Source organism: Poecilia formosa, unplaced genomic scaffold (assembly GCF_000485575.1).
Source record: "Poecilia formosa unplaced genomic scaffold, Poecilia_formosa-5.1.2 Scaffold313, whole genome shotgun sequence".
NCBI classification, from domain to species: domain Eukaryota; kingdom Metazoa; phylum Chordata; class Actinopteri; order Cyprinodontiformes; family Poeciliidae; genus Poecilia; species Poecilia formosa.
In genome coordinates this window covers 101,546-127,302 of record NW_006800252.1, presented here as the reverse complement: position 1 = coordinate 127,302, position 25,757 = coordinate 101,546, and the positions used below count along the sequence as shown (strand labels likewise).

The 25,757-nt window shown below is 41.2% G+C and overlaps 1 protein-coding gene across 3 annotated transcripts; it reads left to right on the top strand.

The window, feature by feature from the left end:
• The first annotated feature begins 5,055 nt into the window (after positions 1 to 5,055).
• On the top strand, positions 5,056 to 23,944 carry col1a2 (collagen, type I, alpha 2). 3 transcript variants are annotated; one of them, XM_007573014.2, is made up of 50 exons: positions 5,057 to 5,258; positions 6,852 to 6,853; positions 8,014 to 8,049; positions 8,439 to 8,522; positions 8,983 to 9,039; positions 9,219 to 9,263; positions 9,433 to 9,486; positions 9,572 to 9,625; positions 9,737 to 9,790; positions 9,883 to 9,936; positions 10,352 to 10,405; positions 10,572 to 10,616; positions 10,717 to 10,815; positions 10,917 to 10,970; positions 11,215 to 11,313; positions 11,921 to 11,965; positions 12,378 to 12,476; positions 12,914 to 12,967; positions 13,047 to 13,154; positions 13,238 to 13,291; positions 13,379 to 13,477; positions 13,679 to 13,732; positions 13,830 to 13,928; positions 14,040 to 14,093; positions 14,197 to 14,250; positions 14,359 to 14,412; positions 14,825 to 14,878; positions 14,971 to 15,015; positions 15,093 to 15,191; positions 15,300 to 15,407; positions 15,508 to 15,561; positions 15,657 to 15,710; positions 16,712 to 16,765; positions 16,848 to 16,901; positions 17,030 to 17,137; positions 17,270 to 17,323; positions 17,649 to 17,702; positions 17,816 to 17,977; positions 18,112 to 18,219; positions 18,454 to 18,561; positions 20,102 to 20,155; positions 20,249 to 20,356; positions 20,447 to 20,500; positions 20,611 to 20,718; positions 20,809 to 20,862; positions 21,451 to 21,558; positions 21,640 to 21,883; positions 21,982 to 22,166; positions 22,258 to 22,500; positions 22,620 to 23,944. In XM_007573014.2, exons 1-50 carry the CDS (start codon positions 5,189 to 5,191, stop codon positions 22,764 to 22,766), a joined length of 4,056 nt encoding a protein of 1,351 aa, XP_007573076.1. In that variant the 5' UTR covers positions 5,057 to 5,188; the 3' UTR covers positions 22,767 to 23,944. The 3 variants fall into 3 exon arrangements, with proteins under 3 accessions (XP_016516642.1, XP_007573076.1, XP_016516640.1); XM_016661154.1 differs by lacking the exon at positions 15,093 to 15,191; XM_016661156.1 differs by lacking the exons at positions 20,611 to 20,718; positions 20,809 to 20,862 and having other exon boundaries at positions 5,056 to 5,258.
• Positions 23,945 to 25,757: the final 1,813 nt, after the last annotated feature.

Here is a 25,757-nt window from a genome sequence, read left to right as displayed (position 1 = left end):
CTGGCTAGCTAACACATGCTTTACCTTTTGCTTAAAGCTACAACAGAGTCATTTACACAAATTTTACAGGAAACGTTAAGAAAGATTTTTGCAGTCCAAACATATTTTGTCACCTGGGGCTAATATTTTTCCAAACTTTTGTTGGTGCTCTTCAGACACCCCGCGAGCATTACCCTGTGCTATGAGTATCACTCACTCCCTCTTTACACGTTCATACAGTTTCAGACAGAAGAAACACTACACATACGAACGTTCACTCATTTCCCAGTCTCACTGGATTTTTTTTCTTCTTTCTCAAACCACGGCCCAGCTCTATCTAGCAATTAACTGCCTGCCGTGGACTCTGGTGACATTGTGTGGGGATATTTCTGTCACGTTTATTATGCGTTTGCTGACCAGACTGTGAGTCATTTAGACATAGAAGCAAATCTACCAAGGGGCTGTTTCCCTTTAAGGGAGGTGCCTTGCTCTGAGTTTTGCCCTTTTCCTTTCCTTTTTTTTGAGAGAGGATTTTGCTTCTTCCCATGTCTTCAGTCCGCAAAACCCAGACTTTTAAAAATGTGCCTTTCATGTAAAATGTAACAATATATTCAGTCAGATTCACGGGGTTTTCAAAACTCCAGCTTGCGTTCACTGATACATATTTACACACCTCTTGCCATCCACCTCTTCCTACAGGAAAATCCTATCAGGGAAGTAGCATGCATACATTTACACGTCACAATCTTGGCCAAGATGTTGTATAATTTCAGGTACTTAGGCTGAATGACTGCTTCTTAAAATCCAAGCCTGTTTTTAACTGATTCCCCTTCATTTCTTCCAGTGTTGTGCAGACACACAGGAGGGTGAACCTCACCAAAGGCCTCAGCATGCAGATATGCGCTCAGGCCTGTCTAGCCAGCCAGTAATCCAAATTCTTTAACCCAGCCTGCGTTTTCCACATTAAGAGTGCCTGGAGTCGCATATAGAGCAGAGAAGTAAGTCACTCCACAACATGAATAAGATCAAAAATGAAAAGTTACATTTCCAACAGAATCAGTTTGACTACTAATGATGTTTAAAAAAAAAAAACATGTACAGTACGACAAATTTCCTAAATAAATATCATCTGTAGATTCGGTACGGTTACGTCCTAGTCGCTGAAAGATAATATTAACACGCTTAAGAAAATTTCAAATTTTTCAGCTCCTTCATCGGAAGTAGAAAGATATATTTTGCGTCTTCATAACATTAGAATGCTACAGTCAGATAGACGGAAATCCCGACCCCTGCTTTTGCCTGTTTTAGCCAGAAAAATAACTCAAATTAAAATATTCACCTGGGCCACGTTAGTTTTCTATAATTTAATCTTAAAACACCGGAACAATATTTAAGATGCCATTGAGATCATCAGGCATAAACCAAGTCTGGAGATTTAACGATAATTCTCATTCTTCATCACTATCTTGTCACGTTCCATGCTGTGAAGGACCCCAATCTAGGGCAGCCAGGTGACTGCCTGAAAGATAATGCAGTAACGGTAATTTGCAGAGACAGCAGCCTCAAATATTTATAATAGTTTACTTTTTTAGGTGAGAAGACAGAACTATAGAATAATTAAAAAAAACATATCATAAAATTTTTAAATAATTTGTTTCCTTACAACAAGCCCGAATTCTGTCTCTCAAAGATTGTCTCAACCTTTTATGTTTTCTTCTCTTTTCTATCCACATTTTTTTTATTTGGTAAAGAGTCGATGTTATTTTAAATTCCACTTTGGTAGACGGGGCTTCAATACAAACTCGTGAAAGAATTTGAAAAATGGCTTATTTTAGCAATAAATACCAGAATAAATTCAAGTTTCCTTTTCTTTAAGTCACTTTCTAAAACAGAGTGTTGCATTTTCTTTCCTATAAAGAAAGTCGACTTAAGGCTTTCATGGAGCAGCCTGAATTGAAAGAAGCGTTTGGAACACAGGCTGTAATTTAAAAACCTCATCCGCCCCTGCATGTCTGCCACTATGTGCACATGCAATGCCCTGTTTAATTAGGGCCTACCTCTGTATGAGAGCTTTTTATCTCACAATGTAAACACTGTGCATTTCTTTAAAATTATCTTTCGCTCTCTACATATTGTTTTTCGTTGCTTTTGTCCAGTTTTTCTGTTCCTGCTTCAGTTCTAAACCAAAACATGAGTTTGGGAACCCAGTGGAAGAAGGATAACAGGTCGTGCTCTTTCAGACTCCTGTGAAAAATTTATTTAATATTAATTATTAAACTGAGCAAAGGGGTTCGAATTTGCCTCCGCCCCCTTTCATAACCGACATTCACCAAATGCAACCTTCTAAAGACATCAAATTAGTAATTAGAGTCCATCTGTGTGTTTTAAGCTCAGTATAATTAAAGATAATCTGAGGAGGCTTTTTGTTGGTGAACAAAAAGCGTCATCATGACCAAGAAAGAACTCTGGTCCAATCAGACTTAAATACATTTCTTGACCTCTTCCTGACTTTCTGATCTAAATGTAAAATGTCATGAATGGCGGAAAGCAAATGGACGTTAAATTATTAGAAGCATCTCCACCGTGAAACGAGGTGGTGGCTGAATCATGCTGTGGGAGTTTTGTTTTTCTTCTGGACAGGGAGGTTGGTCAGTTGAAGGACTGAGCAAAGTACGGGGCAATCCTGGAGGAAAAGGACTGAAACTGCAAACAAGGTACAGAGGTTCACCTTCCACTAAGTCGACGACTCTGAAACATTCGGCCACTTTTAAAATGGATGTGTTTAGATCAAATCAACTTAATTCCAGTTGACTTCATTGACTACAAAATGATGTTACTGTCTCTTCAATTCAACTGGTGTTGAGCTATTTGCAAAGAATGGTTTGTCTCCAATTATAACAGCCATGGAAGGCAGTTTATAGAGGTTTGACTAGGCGAGTGAATACAAATGGATACAGTTTTCAGATCATTAATAGCAAAGCATTTTTGAAAACCAATAATGGTTTACTTTGTATGACTCTATTACTAATAAAACACAAACGTTTGTAGTAGTGATGTGATAATTATCAGGGATTTACGTGAACTTTCTTGTCAATGTGGAAATCAAATATTAATACTTATGCAGAAAACATTGGGAACATTTATTCTATCATCATTTATCTGTAGAAATGTGGCTCATTTTCACATTTCTACAGATTAGTGTATCTTCCCAAAGAAATAGGCTGACAAGATAACATCAGACACTTTTTTTTTTTTTTTTTAACCAGGGATGAAACTGCACGTGTACAATTGATGTTATCCTAGAGAAAACGTACTGATTTTAAGTTGTAGTGAAGCTGAACTGGGGGACACACAGAGAGATCAAAGTGAGTGAGGATGGAGTTTAAACAGTGGATCTGCATGCAGGCTCAGCTTGCAGCACTGTGAAAGACAACAGTGGAGAAGAGCCGAACATGTTAAGATTGAAAAGTTTGCCATTTCTGGTGGAAGGTTGCATCTCAAAACTCGACTAAATCAAACCCGTGTCCATATCCACACATTTTTACGCATTACTACTTAAAACGGTTTTAAGAGCAAATGGTCTCCTGCGATTATTTGAAAGCTACAGTGTAGCAGCGTTTTTCGACTGTAATCACACAGTAAGGAGCTCTTAAAGCTGATGATGTGGAGCTTTTCAGCCATCTTTAATTCCTTGCGCTGCCTGTCTGGTCTCTTCCACCCACTTCAGGGCTTCAGAGTAGCTCTGCAGCGAGTGGGAGCGCTGCCATCTTTAAATCACATTTCATCTCACTCGCTCCTCCTCTCCTTTTCTTCACTCTGTCGTATCTCTCAGGATTGACTCAGGTGTAAGATTTAGGTGGAAATCCTGTAGAGTGGTGCCCCTCAATGACTTTCCGTGGGTGCAAAAGTTGCAGGCAAGTTTCAGTCAGCAAAAGGCTCTCTGTAAGGAGGAGGAGGGGATGCAAAAAAAAAAAAAAAGACCATAATCAAGAGCCATTTCTATATTTTGGGCTGCATAAACAGCACCACAGTACAAAAAGAGCACCCAAATCATGTATCATCTGAGGAAAGGGGTCTTTATTCTCATAACTATATGAATAAGCATTGGTCTATGGGATGGAATGAGTTGTGTCTTATGAGATAAAATCCTGGATGTGGCCCTGGCTGAATACTGTTGGAGTCGTGGTGGAACGGATGACATGTCTGGTCATGTGGGCAAGTAAGAGCTGCACAAAGAGAGAGAGAGAGCAAAGGGAGGAGGAAAGTTAGATCTTCTCTCACACCTGCCTTTTTCACAGTCTGAAGGTTTCCCTAGTATTGTGTGTGAAACATTGCATTCCTCCGGCGGAGATTTCCCAGAAAGAACGCTGCTGTGGTTCTGACTCAGTAAAAGTTAAAGCTTTGTACACAGGGACTTTATTTTAAAATAAATGTTTAGTGGATGAGTTCTGCATAATGTGTTAACGTGTGGGAGAAGTAAAGCTTTCATTTCAATCAAATCAACGCGAAAAATGAGAGATTCGCCAAATCCGCGCGCCAAAGCTTTGACGCAAACGTCCGGTCCAAAATTATTTAACGTAGAATATCAACATAAATTGCAAAAAAATAAAAATAAAAAATCCGAGTAGAGGTGGACTCAGATCTTCCCGGTGGTAAAATATCCCCACTGACGCTCGTCTTCTCGTGCGCATTTTACGCACAAAGGTTATCAGCGCGCAGGGCCAGACGCCCATGGCCCTGCGCGCTGACCTGATCTGCACCGACGAGCTGTATGTAACAAGAAAGACTCGAGTTAGGCCTTCATCTGCCTTATAAACCTCGACGCTGTCCACGTCCTCAAAAAGAATGGATCTAATTAAAACGTTGCACTCGTCATCATCGCCAAAGCCTCTGCCAAACTGTTTCTTGGTGGAGAGGGGAAAAAAAGGCAGGGAGATGCCGGATCACATGACTGCCTCCAAGCTGCAGAGGGATGGGAGTCAGATTGGGTTTCTCCTCTCCCATTGGCTGAAGGGCCGACTTTTGACACGCAGACCAGGGACCCTCCTGCCGTATAAATAGGCCTGATAGATCTTTATTATTCTAGCATCACGGCAGCAGGCTTCTGCTAAGTTTGGAGTTATTCGTGTCACCACAACTGTATGCCTGCTTAAAGGTGGTTTAAAGACAGGGGCTCTGCGGCACAAGGAGTCTGCATGTCTGTTTAGACATGCTCAGCTTTGTGGATACTCGGATTCTGTTGCTGCTTGCAGTAACATTATATCTAACATCATGCCAATGTAAGTTTTGATTGTCTACTCTTTCTCTGTGATGGATCTATACTTTTTTTCCCCCCCTTCTGGGTCCCTACTTCTTGAGGACGTTTTCGCTTGGCTTTTGTTTGGGACCTACATGATGATGGTCAACCTGAACTCAACCGGACTGAGCTCATGCAGAGGATTCTTCACTTTATCAAAGGATACGATTATTATGTGATTAGTTTTTTTGTTTGTTTTGTTTTTGTCTCTCTTTTTTTAAGGGATAAGTAAGGAAACATATTTATGTGGGGTGAGATCTTCATAACAAGTCTCCCCCCATCGTTTAATGCATGTTGAATTAACATTGGCACTATCCTTTAGAAAAATTGGATGGAAAGCTTATGTGGGGCGTTGGACACATTGTTCCATCCACACGGCCAAGAAACGCAGCTTTGCCTTTCACGTTGTAATGTCTCCCCCTGGTGGCCATGGAGGCAAGCACCTATTTGGCACGAATTTAGACTTTTTTTTAAAGAATTCAGTCAACAAGCTACAGTTTGCCTAGTAAGAAATAGCATAGATTGATATAGTCCTAAATTAATATAATTTTTTTAAAATTGAATCTTTAATTAAAAAAAAGAAAAGTTGTTTCTCTCTTTAAAATTCCTGCGTTTTAGGCTGAAAATAACCCCCCAAATAATTTGAGAATTTCAAAGAAAAGACCTCAAACAATGCACTTAACTTTAGTTTGAGGTGTGACTTTTGCGTTATAAGGCTTAAAGGCATATGAGGCGAGCAGTCTCACATTAACGCTCTAGTATGCCACCTGCTGGATCAATTTGGACATGACATGCCAGAGTTCACAGGGAGGTCCCAGCAATCCCAGTCATTCGCCTGATCCCAAAGCCATCCAGGGAGGAACCAGTGTTCACCTGTTTCAGAGAATAAACAAGAGAAGACATCAAGACAAACTAAATATCATCTTTGTCTTATTTCAAGGAGCTCAGCAACAGAATCAAAGCACATTGCAGTATACTGGAAGTTACAGATGTCATAGGAAATTACCTACATTTCGCCTTGTTTTCAGTGGCGGGCAAAAAAAAATATTCTAGTCCCAAAGGCATACCCTGCTAGTTTGGACCTGTTAGCGATTTGCAGCTTTAATATCTGGAGTGCTGCAGGTTCCCAGAGATTCACGTCCATTGCACGGTTAAAACGCTTCAGAGTGGTTACAGTGAATCACTGAGTTTGTTGAGCCTGCAGCTCCTACTTTTGTCTGAGCTGAGATGTGTTAGGCCGCACGAGAGGAGACTTACTTGTTTTACTGTATAGTTTTTTATTCTTTAAATGTCAAGGAAGGTATGAGTGAAGGAAAACCAATCCTACGTTCAGGCTACACTGAAAGCACAAGGCACAAAATATACCCAGTCTGTCTTTATTTTAATATCTTCAGTCAATACATCATGTTTTTTTTTTTTAATAGATAATGTATGATCTAATTACAATACGGTTGAATACGTCTAGATTGTTTGCTCTGTACATTTTGACATTTTCTAACAGAGTATTCCCTTTTCTCCCCCTGCCCTCTCCATTTCCTCCCTCCTCGCCCGCATCATCATCTCTACGATGCCACAGCGGTTAGTATGCATGCATGCTACCCATCATAACAGCATATCTAAAACACAGCTTTACCTCATCTAGTCCACCTTGTCATGTCTCCCGAATCCCTTGAAACACGTCAGGAAAAAGCCGCTGTCAGCCACTGCTGACCAGTCTGAGCTATCTGAGTCACGGCAAGAGGATTTCTTTTACACTGAGCTGAGCTGTTTCTCTCAGCATTTCCTCTGTCTTCCTGTCCATCGTTAGGTAAGGGGTCCTATTGGCTCTAGATCATGTCAGTGAAAGCTAAAACCGTGGTGCTGAGGCACCCACGAGAGCCTGGCACAAAGGATCCTTTCTGAGGACAGCAGAGAGGGGGCCAAAGGGAGGTTTTCACAGCTAGCTGACTTTGAGTCAGTTTGGAGTCTGTATTTGCCTCTCATTTTAGATAGATGCAAAGACCAAGGTCTGATCTCAGGCCTGTGAGTTGGAGATAAGAAAGAAAAGGCAATTTCTGTCTGAATCACTCTGCTTTGATGGAGATTGCCTAGCCTGACGTTTGACAGTTGGAGCTTTAGCAGCAGTGGCATCTTAAGGTGTACACTGAGTGGTTTTGGTATCACTTCAGAATATTACTTGCTTTAAGGGAACCCTTGTGACTTATTTCTTTATTCTCAAGAAATGATTGAGCTCAACTTTGTTGTGCACTATGTTGAACACTTATATATTCATTACATTGTTGAGGACTGCTTTCCATTCTGACGTTATGGAAAGCTGTATTCGGGTGTTTGTCTTTCGATGCCTGATAACAATCACAGATTCCCACAAAGTAAGACCAAAGCATGTTGAAATATCAGTACATGTATTTATTCCCATTATATACAAGATGGTGTTTAGGTAACTTCATAGCATAGGATGGATCTATTGGCCTAATACTTGGAATGTCAGATCCACAAAGCACAAGGTTGACTGGAATAGAGATTTGCAGTTTCCAGTAAGATCATTTAAGATGGCCTTTAGCTTGTGTCTACCCCCAACCAATGAATCAAGTTGTTCAGTGCATGTTCAGTGTTTTGACAACATAGCTCTCACTCATGCAATGAGGCCTAAGTCTTCTACTTGATTCCCGATAGGATACTTGCATGTTAAAGCCGTCTAATCTGTGTTGTGGTCTAACCAAGTGATTTCTGCGCTTCAGGGTCCCAGAGGAGACAAAGGACCTCGAGGTGACAGGGTAAGCTGAATTAAAACTCTGCTACCTTTGATCTGCCACGTGAACTCATATAATTATTTGACGAGTGTGTTCTTTACGAAGCGTGATTGGTGAAGTTTCTTGGTGCTGTCTGACCTATTAGCCCCAGTTTGCCACTCCCCTTTGTTTACCATGTATATGATTATTGTTGCCCTTGATGGGAATTTTAACATAAAGGTTTACAGGGCAAAGATTTAGTGTTTTTGCTATGTTACAGTCACTGAAAAATATTTCACAATGACAAGCATTTATGGGGTTTTTTACAACAAATTTGCAGCATGTGATTTTGTAATAGTTTTGTCCGATTGCTAACATGCTTTGTTTGTTAAATCCGTAACACGTCATCATTTGGATTATCTTCTTTTCTCCAGGGTTTTCCTGGCCCTAATGGAAAAGATGGCAAACCCGGACTCCCTGGCCCCCCTGGCCCCCCTGGCCCCCCTGGACTCGGAGGAGTACGTCTCCCTTTTACACTCAAGAAATACGCAGTTTTCCGAGAAACATTCATGCATCTTTAAAAATAGTCTCAAGAAACGTTGTTGATGTCACACAAAATCATGTCTTCATTTGAATTGCATAACAGACGCATGTATGATCTTAGTCATTGACTCCTGACCTTCGCCCTTTTGAACTTTTCTAAGACAACACATGCATGCTGCCAAATTAGGTCACTGGTGGGCAACTGGAACGTTGTACAAAAGCTAACAAACTGTTTTAGTCAGTAATATTTTAGGTAAAAACTAGTATATTTATTTCGTCAGAGAATTTCTTTATAAAATTAGATTGTCTTTTATGTAAAGACTGAAATAACTGTGACCCTGGTGAGGCTAATGTTCACCGTGGCAGTAGCATCGTATGGTTTACTCATGAATTAAATTGAATTAATCATTGTTCTGCTTTTTACCTGCTCAACAGAACTTTGCTGCTCAATATGATGGTGCCAAAGCCCCCGATCCTGGACCCGGACCCCCAGTAAGTTTCCTACCCCTACCTCAATACGTCCTATTTTGTCTCAAATCAATAACGCCAAACATTGATTTGTATCAATATCTAAAAGCAATGCAGATAAACACAATTTATCTGCGTTGCTTTCAGATTAAATCCATCACAGCGTGACTTGAGATGAATAATTTCACATTCCTTCTTATCAGGGACTGATGGGACCCAGAGGTCCCCCTGGAATGCCTGGACCCCAGGTAAGGGCATAGTTCAAAACTCACCTTGAAATTCAGGTTCTATTCAAATCCGTAAAGACTTTAATAATCCGAAAAGAAAATGAAAAAGATACATCGTTGAAAGAGCCCAGAGAGGCAAAGCAGAAATGTTTTTACATCAATTCTTAGCGACTTATGTGTTTTTCAACAGGGACCTCAAGGACAGACTGGACACGCTGGTGAACCCGGACAGCCTGGACACGATGTGAGTGTACTCCTTCAAATCTTCCTACTAGCTCGAGTTGCCATTGCAACCTTTAAGATTTTAATACTTGATTTCTGTTTTCCAGGGCCCCGTTGGAGCCCGTGGACCCCCTGGACCACCTGGCAAATCTGGAGAAGATGTATGTTTGTGGCCTTTTTTCACCACTTGTTTCGATCTAATTTGAGCAGTTTTTTTGGTTTTTTTACCATTAAACAGCTAATGGTGAGTTTTCTCTTCTATTGATTCATAGGGAAACAATGGCAGACCTGGCAAGCCCGGAGACAGAGGTGCCGCCGGCCCTCAGGTGAGTGGTTCCTACCGGGACACGGAGTTGTGACTTAAATGGAGATTCAGCATTTTTATTGCTTTCTAAACTTCTTTGCTTTGGAATTGTAGGGTGCTCGTGGATTCCCAGGAACTCCTGGACTTCCAGGGATGAAGGGACACAGAGTGAGTGATTTACCTTTTTTTAACCTTTTCACCCCCGGCCTGTTTGCTGGAACTTGAACTTGGAATAGAAATTTATTGGGGCTCATTAGTCATTATCTGACCCTTCTCTTTTTACCCAAAGAAATTCCTGGATAATTTGAAAATGCCCCAATTTTTATAGTGGTGCCTTTCATTATGACACCTAATGAAGGCCTCCTGTTAAAATTAATTGAATTAAATCTTCACTTGAACTTTGACCATTAGGACAGAGAAATACACATTTATTTTCACTTCACTCCATCTCCCTTCAAGAACTTCTTTATAACAGATCCTTAAAAAATAACAGCTACTATATTAGATTCATTTTCTTAAGTGTCGACCTAAGTGTTGGCTTCTTAGTAACAGCTTTAATCATCTCTACTCTTCTGTGTTGTAGGGTTACACTGGTATTGATGGACGTAAGGGAGAACCCGGCTCTGCTGGCGCCAAGGTACAGCACCGTTCAACACACAGATCACTTTCTCACTTTCTGCTTATCTTTTTATTTTTATTGGAAGCCTGTCTCTTTATTTGTGCTGATCTACTTCATATGTTAGCCTATAATTACATATACAATGGGGATTTCATTTTATTTTTTTTTCCTAACTCTTCCGTAGGGTGAGTCTGGTGCCTCTGGATCTCCTGGAAGTCCTGGACTGGCCGTAAGTTCATAATAAAACTCTGTACTCTTCATCTTATATTCCTGCAAGTGTTTCCATCGGCTGTGGTCTTGACTAACTCTGTTGGATGGTCCGTCTTCAGGGACAACGTGGTCAGCCTGGTGAGAGAGGTCGCCCCGGCCCTGCTGGTCCTTCTGGTGCTCGTGGTTCTGATGGCAATGTTGGACCTTCTGGCCCGGCTGTGAGTAAACCCTCTTTATTTCCAGTCAAAGGAACAAACGAGAGACACTGATGATGTCAGAGAACTCCTCACACCACGATTTTTCTTCCTCTTTTATCCAGGGTCCTTTGGGTGCTGCTGGCCCCCCAGGCTTCCCAGGCGGTCCTGGAACCAAGGTACATGTCTTGTCACTTCCTGTTAAATAGCCGAAAATCTTGTCACAAAAACATTTGAAAACTGTACTTTGTAGTCTTTCTGTTTTGTACACTACATCGCCAAATGAAAAGCACAAGTGTTGTATATTTTCAGCAATATATACATTTTTGAACACACACTTCTTCAAATAACATTTAATTCTTAATCACAGCCTTCTCTCTATCACCAATAAATGAAAAATAATTCAAATGTTGTCACTAACAGGGAGAGATTGGAGGTGCTGGAGGCACTGGCCCATCTGGACCTCAGGGATCCAGAGGAGAGCCCGGACCCAATGGTGTTGTTGGCCCAATTGGTCCCCCTGTAAGTAAAAAAAAAAAGAAAAGAAAAGAAATAGTCAACTGACATATTTTTAAAACTATTATTTGTCTGGGAGATGACTTTTAGTCCATGTTATACTATTGAACCCTGGAAAGAGGCTTGTTTTGTAGTTTCTCTTTGAAAATAAGGGGTAACTTCTAGTTTTTTTTCTTGTTTTGACATGCACATTTTCTAACATGTACTTCTGTGAACTGATTTTTATGATTCACTTGATATATAGAAATAATATATAATATAATTTTAAAACCGAGAGAGGAATAGTGTTTCTGTGTTGTCATTGTGCTTTTAGGGGATTCAGGCACTTCTATAAACATTTCATTTGAAAATATTAAGACATCATACAGATTTATTAGACTTTTTAGATCATCTCCATGTCCTAATTAGGTTTTCATAGCACTGAATGTAATTGGACTGAATCCGACCGTATGACCACATTGTACTAGAATTAAAATTGATCGCATTCCTTATAACTGTATTTTAACTGAGATTGCTTGTAAATTGCCTTTTGATAAGTTAGATTAGTTGTAATTTGGGGCTATGTAAACATCAATAATTAAATGAAATTAATTTTTCTCTACTTTTCCCATAGGGCAACCCTGGTACTAATGGTCTGAATGGAGCCAAGGGAGCTGCTGTGAGTACACACTCTGTTACTGAATCAGTTTTTGGCGTATTCTGTGATTTGCATACACGTAAATCGTTTTGCAGTAGGTCCACACATTTATACGCCAAATACACACAGTCTATACAGTCCCTAAAAGAAAAGTGTGTACTTCCTTTAGTTGATGAGCTGGACTTCACCCCATATCCGATTTTAGTTGCATGCCTACATATACTCAATAAGTTGGATGCATTAGAAAAAATAATCTCGCTTTGTAACACCTGACACACACAAACTCAACCGTTTTTGTATTCCTATTGATGATCAGTTGGATGTAAAAAAAATAAATAAATAAAAAAAAACAACAGAGGGCATTATGTTGAACTCTGGTTCTGAAAGATTTACCAAATGCCAATGCTGACCTGTCTCCCTTCATGCTGTAAAGGGAACCCCCGGTGTTGCTGGAGCTCCTGGTTTCCCCGGACCAAGAGGAGGACCCGGACCTCAGGGACCTCAGGGTGCTGCTGGACCAAGAGGACTTTCTGTGAGTATAAACCCTCTGGAAAGATTAATCCACTCCATCAACTGTTGCTTCATGACATCCATGTAGATCGGCCTCGCACATCTCAGCCTCCGCTGATTCTGACTTCTTATTTCGACTGGTCTCCAGTTCTAAAATGTTATCTCTTAACTTTTTTTTTTATTAATATGAGGTGACAGATTGCACAGAATGCACAAATTTATAGCACTTTACATATGCATTGCTACAATAATAATGGAGTAGAAGCAGTGCTTGTACTGCAGAAGCTTTACAAAAGAAAGCCAATTGCTCTGCATGTCCAAATGCAGAGATAATGCTACTGTTTAGCAATGCACACTAATCACACGTGATGCTTTTACTGGTAAATGTTAAGAAAACACCTATAACATATATGATTGCTCTTTGGTTGAATTGCTTTTCTGTTTCTCTGTGTGTTTTAGGGTGATCCTGGTCCTCAGGGTGTCAAGGGAGACACTGGTGGCAAAGGAGAGCCTGTAAGTTTAAGGGATGATTTATTCAACATGCAAAAGCAAATCTGTTCAAGGCGCTAAACCTCACTGCTGCCTCCCTCAGGGTAACGCTGGCCCTCAGGGACCTCCCGGAACTCAAGGTGAGGAGGGCAAGAGAGGACCCACTGGTGAGATTGGTGCTAATGGGCCTGCTGGCAGCCGTGGTGCTAGAGTAAGTGTCCTCCCATAATCTGTTGTGGAAGTCTTTGACCTTTGACCTAGCTTCAGTTGCTAATAGCCGCATGTCACCCTCAGGGTGCTCCCGGAAGCCGTGGTCTGCCTGGTTCCGACGGAAGAACTGGCCCAATTGTGAGCATTACGCCCAATACACTCAAACATCTGTCCACTCAGGGAGCTGCTATATTTCTAATTTCGACCACTTTCTGACCACAACAGGGTATGCCTGGTGCCCGTGGTGCTACTGGTGCTGCTGGACCTCGTGGACCCCCTGGAGATGCCGGTCGTGCTGGCGAGCCTGGCCCTGCTGGTCTCAGAGTGAGTCATTTCTTCATGTAGAGGAAGAATAGACCATCTTAGAGTGACAATGAACTTGGTTTATAAAGGGACGATGTACAACTCAAACAGGAATGTCATTAAGTGATGCGCTGTACCAGATTACAGCAAAAGCTAATTTGCTTCTGCAGTCCCCCTGAAACTGTGGGCTCTTCATAACCTCTCCATGTCTGTTTTCTAAAGGGTCTCCCAGGAAGCCCTGGAAGCTCTGGACCCCCAGGAAAGGAGGGACCTTCTGTGAGTAAACCTTAGTTTTACTCTCTCTCTAGAGAGTTGCTGCTGGTCTCATGACCGTTTCTCTGATGGATTGAGGTAACGCTTCTTCGTCTTCCAGGGTCCTGCTGGACAAGATGGCCGTTCTGGACCTCCTGGCCCAACTGGACCTAGAGGCCAGCCCGGAAACATTGGTTTCCCTGGACCCAAAGGACCCTCTGTGAGTGGGCGTTATGCAGGACTTGGAAAAAAAAAAATAAATAAATGAGCAGTTCAAATTGTACCCGTTTGTTTCAGCTCCATCTTACCTATAAATCCTGTTTTCCCTCAGGGAGAGCCTGGCAAACCTGGAGAGAAGGGACCCAGTGGCCCCACTGGACTGAGAGTATGTCAGAAAATATAATGCTATGAAAGCATAAACATTTGCAGACATTTCTGTTTCAGTTGTTCGGTGTTACTGTATGCTTAGTTGCTGTCTCTGTCATCAGGGACCCCCTGGACCTGATGGCAACAACGGAGCCACTGGCCCCATGGGAGTTGCTGTAAGTGCCTCTGCATACAAGGCTTACTGTTATATCTATTCTTGCAAATGAACCATGCAAAATATGATTTTAGCATCCATTTTCAAGAATGTCTTCTCCTTGATATAGGGCGGTCCCGGTGAGAAGGGAGAGCAGGGACCAGCTGGAGCTCCTGGCTTCCAGGTTTGAACATTTCTCTCCTCTGGTTACCAAAACGGAGGCGATACAAGGAGATAAAGGCATTTCTGATGGCTACATGTCGTCTTAGCATTGAATGTTTATGGACATCTTTCTTCATGGCCTGTCCTGGTCTTAGTTTAGCTGAGAAAGCTATGTGCTTTAGTAGCACATAGCTTCCATCCAGATTTAGCAAGTTAACCTTTAGCAAGTTCATGTTGTTTACACTGAGGGCAACATCACCATTTTTGTCTGTTTAGTGAGAAATACTCTGAGGATTTGAGTTTTAGGTAATAATCTGACAGTAAAGAGCACTTTTATACCAATTTCTGTATTTTTTTTTTAAATGAATTAAAATCAATGTACTATTTTCTTGTTTGTGACTGTTGGATCTTGTGTTAACACTTGGTGTTTGTAGGGTCTGCCTGGACCTGCTGGATCTGTCGGTGAGGCTGGCAAGCCTGGAGAGAGAGTAAGTATATGAGCTGAAAACAAGTTTCGCGGATGAAACACAAATGTCGGTGCAGTCTAACCAAACCTAACCAAAACGATGTGGTGCTCCAGGGTATCCCAGGAGAGCAGGGAGCCGCTGGACCAGCTGGTGGCAAGGTGAGGTCACTTTGCTTTCACACGCATGTTCAAGAACCAGGAGATCAGAGATTTAAATAAGCATCTATACTCTGCAGGGAGAGCGTGGTAACCCAGGTTCTGCTGGAGCTGCTGGAGCTCAGGGACCAATTGGACCCCGTGGACCAGCTGGAGCCCCCGGACCTGATGGTGGCAAGGTAATCCAAAGGAAGCAAAATATGTCAAAAACCTATTATGATTTTTTTTTTTAAATGCAAGGAAGAGAAACAAACAAATGAGTTTTTTTTTTTCTTTTCTGCTGCTAGGGAGAGCCAGGAGCTGCTGGAGCTGCTGGGGCTGCCGGACATCAAGGATCTGCTGGAATCCCTGGAGAGCGTGGCATAGCCGGTGCTCCAGGAGGCAAGGGAGAGAAGGTAAATTTAAGAGAGGAAAAAAAATCTACCACATCCACATTTTTTTTACTATATTCTATTTGAAAGTTACAGCCCGTCTAACTACTGCTTTCATTTTCAGGGAGAGACCGGACACAGAGGCCCTGATGGAAATTCTGGCAGAGATGGCGCTCGTGTAGGTTAAACTCTCCTGTTCTTTTGAGATACACCTAAAAGCAAAATACTGGAGCTTGTACCCCTTATTGACTATCCCCTTTAATCTCCTACCAGGGCCCTGCTGGACCTCCTGGCCCTCCTGGACCCACTGGAGCCAACGGTGATAAGGTCAGTTGGTGTATTAGTTGCGAGAAATGGATAACTGGACAAATCTTGGCAAATGACACCAGCGCAGGACTATTCCTGCCAAACAAACAAATATGAGCAAAATAAATGCATGCTATGAATGACTCCTGCCAACACTTACCTGCCAACCATCAAGATAGACGTCTTAAACCAAAGCTTTGCAACACTAAACTATCAGGAGAAGCAGTTGGGATTACAGAAGTGTAAAAATATGATTTCTGAACAAACCTGTACGTTCGTTTTCAAATCTTTTGTTTCTCTGCGGTAGTATCCAAATTAAACCTGTACCAAATTGCTATATTTATAGCAACAGCCTTACTACTGCCATCTGGTGGCTATTTTACAAACTGCAGCAACAATCCAGCTAATAACCTAGCAAAAGATGACAGACCGTGGATATGATTTTTTTTTTTTTTTTTTTATAAAAATGTTCATAGTTTTTTCTTCCATATCTGTCATTATTTTAATCCCTTTTGTTAATTTTTAACAAAACATGAATAATTTTACATACACATGTAGCATTTATATAACGTATCATAATCAGAAGAAATGGGATGTATTTTCTGTTTGGTATTTATTCATATAAAACGATTGTATAATTCAGGAATGTCATACTCATTTTCACTTTGGACCACATCAAGATCAGGAATATTTCTGGAAGGGCCAGTTGTGAGAGAATGTACTGATAAAACCCATTAATATTCTTTGAAAATATTAATAAATAGCTGCATCTGCATTCGATAAGTACTTAAAATGAATAACACTGAACATCGTTTCACGTCAATGTTATTTGGCAGACTATGGATAAAAATTGCTTTTATTTTATTTATTAAAATAATATTTTCGCACACAACTGTTATCTTGAAGGCCCTATTTATGTGGCGTTGTGGCCACATAAAAAGCCATTCAGTTTGAGACATATATTGTATATTGTATTGATTAAGCATTAGAGTAATTCTCATCCTGTCTTTTGTCTTTTTTAGGGTGAAGTTGGTTCCTTCGGACCTGCTGGCCCTGCTGGACCTCGTGGACCCTCTGTAAGATAGATTTCCTATTATTTACATACCATAAAACAAGGTGTTAGTGAGCCTTTTCTGACCAAGTTCCTCTTACCTACAGGGTGAGCGTGGAGAGGTTGGACCTGCTGGAGCCCCCGGATTTGCTGGACCCCCTGTAAGCCTGATTCTTTAATAGATTAAAATCACAATGAGATTGGGATTAACGCATATACTGAAGACTTGCTTAACGAGCAAAAAAGCTTGTCCAAACGTTTACTTAGCTCTTCTTTGGTTCTCCCACAGGGTCTCGATGGTCAGTCCGGAGCCAGAGGAGAGCGTGGACCCGCCGGAGCTAAGGGAGAGGCTGGATCCGCTGGCCCTGCTGGACCCGCTGGACAGTCTGGACCTGCTGTAAGCACATACACAGTCTTGCTTTCTCACTCTTGTTACGATTGCAGTTCAAACAGCGTAATAGGATATGATGATATTTGAAAAGATGAAGAGATTTTTCTTATTTTTGTTTTTTATTTTTTTGTTATCTAGGGCCCCTCTGGCCCTGCTGGACCTCCTGGCGCTCGTGGAGAAACTGGTCCTCCAGTGAGTACTCGATTAAAAGCTCAAATGCAGTAACACATGTTTTATATGCACCTGTCACACACATGCTTTCTGTCGTCACATTTCAAGTCCACTATGTGGCATACCTCCTTATTCCTAATAATAGTTGGGATACAGCAGCATTATCTGCTAAATTCAGAGATATAATACATGCTTAGCTTTTATAAATGTCACACTCTTTTTCAAAGGTACACATAAACCTTAAAGTATTAATTAATTGTGTTTGGTTCAGTTTTTTTTTATTTATTAAAAAGCACATGCATGCCTATAAGACTCTGTTTCTAATCTCTGTGTGTGTTTTTCTCAGGGTCTGACCGGTTTGCCTGGTGCTGCTGGCAGAGTTGGTGCTCCCGGCCCTGCTGTGAGTACTTTCACTGAGCAGTTTTCCATAAAAACAAACATACACACACACACACACACACACACAAATAAGCCACACATTACACATTGTAACCCTCTCTCCTTTTTTCTCAGGGTATTGTGGGACCTCCTGGCCCCTCCGGTAACGCTGGCAAAGACGGACCTCGTGGTCTCCGTGGCGACCCTGGTCCTGCTGGTCCTTCTGGTGAGCAGGGAATGGTTGGACCACCCGGTCCTTCCGGAGAGAAGGGACCCTCCGGAGAGTCTGGTCCCGCTGTAAGTACTATGAAATCACATAAAAGAAACATGGCGGGGGAATGATAAAAATACTGAGAATTTAATGAAATGTCCCTACACATCCCCTCAAATTGTTATAGTGATTAATCATGAGTGTTTGTGCGTATTGTCAGGGAATTCCTGGTGCTCCTGGACCCACTGGACCTCTGGGAATTACAGGATTCGTTGGTCTGCCTGGTGCTAGAGGAGATCGTGGTACACCTGGTGGTCCTGGTGCTTCGGTAAGTGCAAGTTACTACCTAGACCCCTCCCCCCCTGCCTAACGACAAAGTAGAAAGCCATCTTATCAATCATGTTATATCTCAGTGGCACAGAAATGTTATCAAACTGTTCAAGCAAAGGATCACAGATCTTTAAACAGCTCCAGAGATAAACTGGAATGTATTTCTACTGATAATTAACATCCTATCTGCTTCAACATGTCTCACCCTATTTTCTATTTTATATAATTACAGGGAGAGCCTGGCAGACCTGGACCTCCCGGTCCATCTGGAGCCCGTGGTCCCCCTGGTAACATTGGCATGCCTGGTATGACCGGACCTCAAGGAGAGGCTGGACGCGAGGTAACACTTACTCCGAAAATCAGCTAGTTAGCTAGTTAGTTTGTGTTGAAATGTAGAAAAGAATGATTGCTTAATATATGAGTCCTAGTGTAGTTATTAATATATATATATATATATATATATATATATATATGTATGTGTGTGTGTACATATAAACACTATCAACTTATTTCTCAACCAATGCAGACTCATCTTACAAGCACAAAACTAGCATAAATTAAACAGAAAGTCGAGTGACTGTAACCAAACCAAACGGGAAAAAAAAGTATGGAAAGTCACTGGTAAAAAGAAGCATCCTATAATTTCCAGGTTCCACACAGCACCATTTTGTAGAAGCAATAGACTGACCTGTTCACCTCTTTAAGGAGTAGGTGAAATGTTTTCCCATTCCTGACAACAAACAACAAAGCTGCATGGTTAGCCTGGATATGTTGCTAGGCTATTAGCTTTACCTTATACTCGGTATGCTTTTCTGTCTTGTGGGCAGCTAAAACCTCGTTTTGCTTCTCCAAGATAACCCAGATTATGAGCACATTTTAGCAACAACAACTGTGACACACTTCTTACCTCTGATGGTTTTCTAGTAACAGAATGACTCATGCTTTTTGTCAAATGAGAAGTTGTGTGTAACTATGATTTTAAAAAAGGCTAAATACAATCAATAAGCACAAGACTTACATTATTTAAAAATAGAAAGCGGTTAAAAAGATTTCAGAGTTTTAGAAAAAAATATTTAGGGCCCTGCTTCCCAAATGTGCGTCATCTGTAAAAAATAAAAAATAAAAAAATGTTAATGTAGCTCATTTGACTAGCTAAGCTAATGACAGATAACATTTCTGATGACTGTTATTGCGGTTTGTGCTTAAAATGTGTAAATGTGCTGCAGTTTCTTCCTAGCGTCAAACACCAGCAGGAATATTCTGAATCAGAAATTTTGTAAGGCAAATTTCAGCTTTTAAAAGTTTACTTCAAGGTTTGAGACAGTTGTATTACCGCTACTGATATAAGATGAAGAAAAGTGGATAAAACTCAATGTTTCAATAAATTTCAAGTCAAGAAATCATTTATGGAATTGGCATACTTATTCTCAAAACAGCTATAGAAAGAAATGGGTTACAAGTTGACCTAGATAATACTTTTCTTCATTAGTCCATGACTTAACAAGTATAAATTATGTCCAAAATGCAGATTGTAACCCTATCTGCCTATGGTGAAAAAAAATAAATAAAAAATAAGGAGATTACAAACTTAAATCATCCTTCAAATAATGCGAATGCATTATTAAGTTTTGTCTCTTTATATACTGAATCAATATATTGGATATACTGATTTAATTCCTTTTTCTAACATGAAAAACAGAAATAATTATATTAGTTGTGGGTTTCATTATTGTAGTGTAGGCCACTATAACTGTATACACAGAGAAACTGGAGCTAATCAAGAAGAATTGAGGACAACATCACTTGCTTTAGCATCTCATATGTATATTTCACAAAGTTTGTTAATGAATGTTTTTATACCCACTCTTTGTCCGAAACAGGGTAGCCCTGGTAACGATGGACCCCCTGGTCGTCCCGGTGCTTCTGGATTCAAGGTAACGTCTTGAGGGTACATTTAAACATGACTGTTTGCAGGAGAAAAACACACTACGCTCTGAGCTGCATGTTCCCTTGTTTGTCACGCTTAGGGAGACCGCGGTGAGCCTGGATCTCCTGGTGCCTTGGGACTTGCTGGTGCTCCCGGACCTGCCGGACCAACTGGAGCTGCTGGCAGACCTGGAAACCGTGGAGAGGCTGTAATTATCGCTCTTCTTTGTCTGTTCAAATTGCTTAACTTTAACCATATCAGCGTGTCTCATTCACATATTTGCTGATGTTTTCCCTAGGGCCCATCAGGTCCTTCTGGACCCGCTGGACCCGCTGGAGCCAGAGGCGCCCCTGTAAGTACAATAAATATGCCACACAATTTGGTTCCATGAAACAAAGCAACAACACATTTCTATGACCTTGTGTGATGACGGAAATAAAGGCTGATACATGTGTGTTGTAGGGACCTGCCGGACCCCGTGGTGAGAAGGGAGTTGCTGGAGACAAGGGAGACAGAGGCATGAAGGGTCTTCGTGGACATCCTGGTCTCCAGGGAATGCCTGGACCTTCTGTGAGTATCATTTTATTGACTCTGGTGTAAATTTTGGGAGATGGAGGGCATACAGAATGTGTATGATTTGGGACTTTCCTTTTCCTGCAGGGACCTCCTGGTGAGAGCGGTCCTGCTGGAGCCCTTGGACATGCTGGACCTAGAGTGAGTTTAATGCTGAATTAGAGCCTATTCTTGATTTGTTCTTGAGGTGAACATAAGTGTGAAGCCACTGTCTTACACAAAACTTAGTTCAAAGTTATCCAATGTAGTGGTGTATTTTAATTAAAGTTGGATTTTTCAACTTCCCATTCAGAAATGCAGCAATAATCTCTTTGAAACTCTTAGTGGGAAAGTATCAAAGAACCCCCAAGTTAATGGAGCACAACCTCTATTTACAATCATGGTGCTTTAGAAAAAAAAACTTTATTAGCGCACACTGCTACTTGAGGTTAGCATCACAACAAGCAGCAAATCCTGCGGATTTTCTGGCTTGCAACTTGAAGGAGCTCATCTCCTGGGTATCCTGGGTATCGACTGCATTCCCAGGACTGAGCTCTGACTTTCTTGACAAATCAAATGCAGCATTTCTTCACGTTAGCAGATTTCTTTCACACAACATTGCAAGAAAGAAAAAGAAATGGGTTGCCTATTAAAAGACTTCTTTGACACTGGGCCTACAAGTTCCATGCATGCTATAATTGTTAGCTGTACATTATTTTAAATGACTCTAAACAATTATCTCTTCTTTAGGGACCTGCTGGACCCAATGGACCCCCTGGTAAAGATGGTAGAGCTGGCACACATGGTCCTATGGGTCCTCCTGGTTCCCGTGGACCTCCTGGATATGTTGGACCAGTTGTAAGTTTGACATTCCATAGCCTATATATCAGACAGATTTGTGTTCTATGTGATTCAGATCAACTGTCATATCCACTGTAGGGCCCTCCTGGATCTCCTGGTCTGCCTGGACCTCCTGGCCCATCTGGTGGCGGATACGACGTCTCCGGATACGACGAATACAGAGCTGATCAGCCAGCTCTCAGAGCCAAGGACTACGAAGTCGATGCCACCATCAAGTCTCTCAACACCCAGATTGACAACCTGCTTACCCCCGAGGGATCTAGAAAGAACCCTGCCCGCACCTGCCGTGACATCAAGCTCAGCCACCCCGACTGGAGCAGCGGTAAGCAGCTTATAGGCCCCGGTTTAGTATGATACATTTATATTAGCTTGCCATCTTCCTCCAAACCCATAACATACCCCATGCCTTCTCCTCCTCAGGATTCTACTGGATCGACCCCAACCAGGGCTGCATCAATGATGCCATCAAGGTCTTCTGCGACTTTACCACCCGCGAGACCTGCATCTATGCCCACCCAGAGAGCATTGCACGCAAGAACTGGTACAGAAGCACAGAAAACAGGAAGCACGTGTGGTTCGGAGAGACCATCAACGGCGGCACCGAGGTGAGAAGGGGACGCAGTCAAACAAGAATGCCTACTCTGAATTTGGCCGTCCTTTGAAATCCTCACTTTTCTTTTTGGTTCTGCCCTGCAGTTCACCTACAACGACGAGACCCTCAGCCCACAGAGCATGGCCACGCAGCTGGCTTTCATGCGCCTGCTTTCCAACCAGGCTAGCCAGAACATCACCTACCACTGCAAGAACAGCATTGCCTACATGGATGGTGAGAGCGGCAACCTGAAGAAGGCCGTTGTGCTCCAGGGCTCCAACGATGTGGAGCTCAGGGCCGAGGGCAACAGCCGCTTCACCTTCTCCGTGCTGGAGGATGGCTGCACTGTAAGTACAGTTTTTGCTTTTTTTTTTAGGCTCTTTGTAGAGATTGAACTCCACCGTTTTTCAATGTCTAATCTCCTTTTTTTTTCTTTTTTTTTTGCCTTCGCCTTCGCCTTTTGCAGACACACACTGGTGAGTGGAGCAAGACAGTGATTGAGTACAGAACAAATAAACCAACTCGCCTCCCCATCCTCGACATTGCACCTTTGGACATTGGTGGACCTGATCAGGAGTTTGGTTTGGACATTGGCCCAGTCTGTTTCAAATAAATAGACTCATGATAAATTAACACCAAAAAGAGAGAAAGAACGAAAAAAAAAAAGAAATCTCTGCCCTTCTCTGTTTTTTTTTTTTTGTACTGAATGCTGACTTCTCTCTGCACATCCACTTGCTTAAGATGGGCAACTATCGGAGAGGACCAAACGGACTGAACGGAGATTTTGTGCAATGCAAATTAATACAGCCAAACCCAAAGGGACGCGGGAAAACACCTTGTTGTGGAACATCATGGCATCTTTTTTTGTAAAAAATAAAAGAAGTGTAATAAAAATGCTGAAAGTATGCATCACTTTTTGTGGTCTTTGTATATCTTCCAAAGAAGAGGTTTAAAACCACAATTTCCAAGAACAAAAAAGGTTTGAACTACCTCATGCCTGTACTCAAAGAAAATAGTATTGACAAAAACCTGAGTCCACAACCGAGATGTTAAGACTTCTAATGCTTCAAGCTTTGTCCTGCTTGGAAGGTGCTCAGTTACTTGAAGCAGAGACCTATGGTGCTAAATGCAGCTGTGGAACGAACCACTTTTTACTGTATTACTTTGTATTGACCTGTGAGGAGTCTTACAACAATCCCGCTGATACTCCCCACTTTAAGCAGGTGGAATGTTCCTAAACCCTTATGTCTAATGTCTGTTTTCTGTTTTTTTTTTTTTTTTAAATTTTCTGACTTTTTTTTGTCCTTCAGAGTTTTTTCAGGCTTTTCTTTTGTACTGCCCCAGTTCACATTGACAGCACACTTTTCTTCCAATCCCAAATGGTTTTCAGGCGGCCTTTCTCTCTCTCTCTCAAACAATGACACCACAAAGTCTATTGTACCTATTTTGTATATGTGAGATGTTTAAATAAATTGTGAAAAGTTCTGAAATAAAGCATGTCCAATGTTCCAAAACCCACAAATCATGCAGTGACTTTTATGTTTTAATGACATCATTGAAGGTGTGTCACTGTAATGTATTTTTTTATTTTTTAGTTTTTTTTAAATATATATATATATATATATATAATTTCATCTGGTCTTAGTTGTGCTGACGATTTATGTATCAGCATTGACTTAAACATCTTCCTATTGTGGAAGCAGAATACTATCATGAGTCACATCCCCCTTTATGTTGCCTCCCATCAGAACATCCAACTTTAATGTACAGTAAACTTCTGTTTACACTCTCCATGTCATTGTGTGATTTCTAATGTGCATTTTTCTTGTAAATATGCATTCTCCAATGTAGCTTTTGTTTCTTGCATAAAACAGCTTTTGCATCCAAATAAACCTCGTGAGTTTGGATCAAGGCTTAAACTGTTTTGGTGCATGACTACAGACCTTAGCTTCTTTATATGACCCAGCATTGCAGATATTTTACACACGTTGTTTAAATGACTTAGAAGCACCGAGGACAGATACTTAAAGATCCTTTGGAGACTTGTCAGTGGTGCAAATACTGCTGAGATAGGCTTCAGTGCCACGAACAGTACAGGAACTGGGCGAGGAAACGCCTTGAAAACAGAGTGCGACGGATTTGTGAAAGCTGCAACTCACGTCACTGCTAAAATGTAGTCAGCTGCAATATCAATTACAACCACAAGATGGCAGTGAGGTATAAATGTATCTAATACTAACTCACTTGTCATGTATTATACTACATGTGTGGAAGTTTGGGGTAACACCTATGCAAAAATCTACAATCCTTACACATACTACAAAAATGAGAAATCACAAATTAACTGTATTTAATGTTACACATGTTAAAACTGGCCGGTTTGATCAAATCCAAAATGACAATAATTATGTCCAATTTACTTAAAAGCAATGTCCTAGAAATCTTTACAGAGAAGGCAGTTTACAATTTAAGTTGTAAAGAGAATGTGTGGGTACAGCAAAAATGAGTTTGTGTGTTTCAATTTGGCTTAGAACAAAGTCAAAACATGAATGAATTTAAAAAACTACAACAAAAAGACATTTAGGAGACACATAAAGCTGAGGATGGATGAGTTTTAGTGAAAACCTCACTAAAAGCCTTCACTTGTTATATTGTGCTATCACATCAGATTTGAATCTGATGCAAAACCTCTTTATACAGAAACTGGGTGTTTTAGATTGTATGGTTTGTTGGTATGCAAAATATTTAGGCAGCCTTGCAAAATCAGTTTATGCAATTTCATGCACAACTAAATTGACCCTTGTATCTTCATCAAAATGGATGGAACACCCCAATGAATTTAGAACATATCACAGTTTCTATGGCAGTCTATATCCATAAAAAAAGTCAGCCACACCTGTACAGAGTAACCAGTGGAAACTTGTTCTTGTAGGGCAGATTGCACAGTGACATTTGTATTGTGCTTTGTGCTGCCAATCATGAGGGTGTTGTTCTGTGCTAGTGAGGATTAGTATTGATGATTGTGTCATGGGATTGTACAGCCTTAGCCGCTTTTCTTTAGAGTATGACAATGTGGTCAGAGCAGTATTTCCTGGAAAAGCAAAGTCAAAGTTTGTCCTCCTATTAAAAATCACATGATCGTCATCAATATGTTTGTTTAAGGTAGTTACAGCACAGAGCTCACAGAGCTTGTAAAATACTGGGGTGTGCTCTTCTTTTCTCATCCAACCATAAAGTCAATAGTGTTTCACTGGTAAAAAACCTCAGATTGTGTGATTTAACATATGAGGAAAATAAGTAACTTATTAAAGAACTATAGACTGACAGGAAAGTCACACAGTCACCCACCTGAAAGTATAAAGCACTCAGAGGAAACATACAAGTAGTGGAGTCCTAGCAGAGAAGCCGGGCTGTATGGAAAGCAGATAGAGCGTCAAGCAGCCAAGAGTCCCATGGTAACTCTGGAGGAGACCCAGGTCACAGAATCTGTCAGCATGATAACTATTATTCATGCATCCCGCTTATTTGCTGCTCATTGAAGATTGGCATAAAGGAAGGAACAGAATGGACAAAAATATCAGCCTCTAGATGCGCAAAACAGGTA

Coding starts and splice junctions, on each gene's coding strand:
- col1a2 (XM_007573014.2), top strand. CDS start 5,189: ATGCTCAGCTTTGTGGATACTCGGATTCTGTTGCTGCTTGCAGTAACA. Junction 13,155..13,237: donor CTGGCAGCCGTGGTGCTAGA/GTAAGTGTCCTC, acceptor TGTCACCCTCAG/GGTGCTCCCGGAAGCCGTGG. Junction 15,562..15,656: donor CTGGCAGAGATGGCGCTCGT/GTAGGTTAAACT, acceptor ATCTCCTACCAG/GGCCCTGCTGGACCTCCTGG.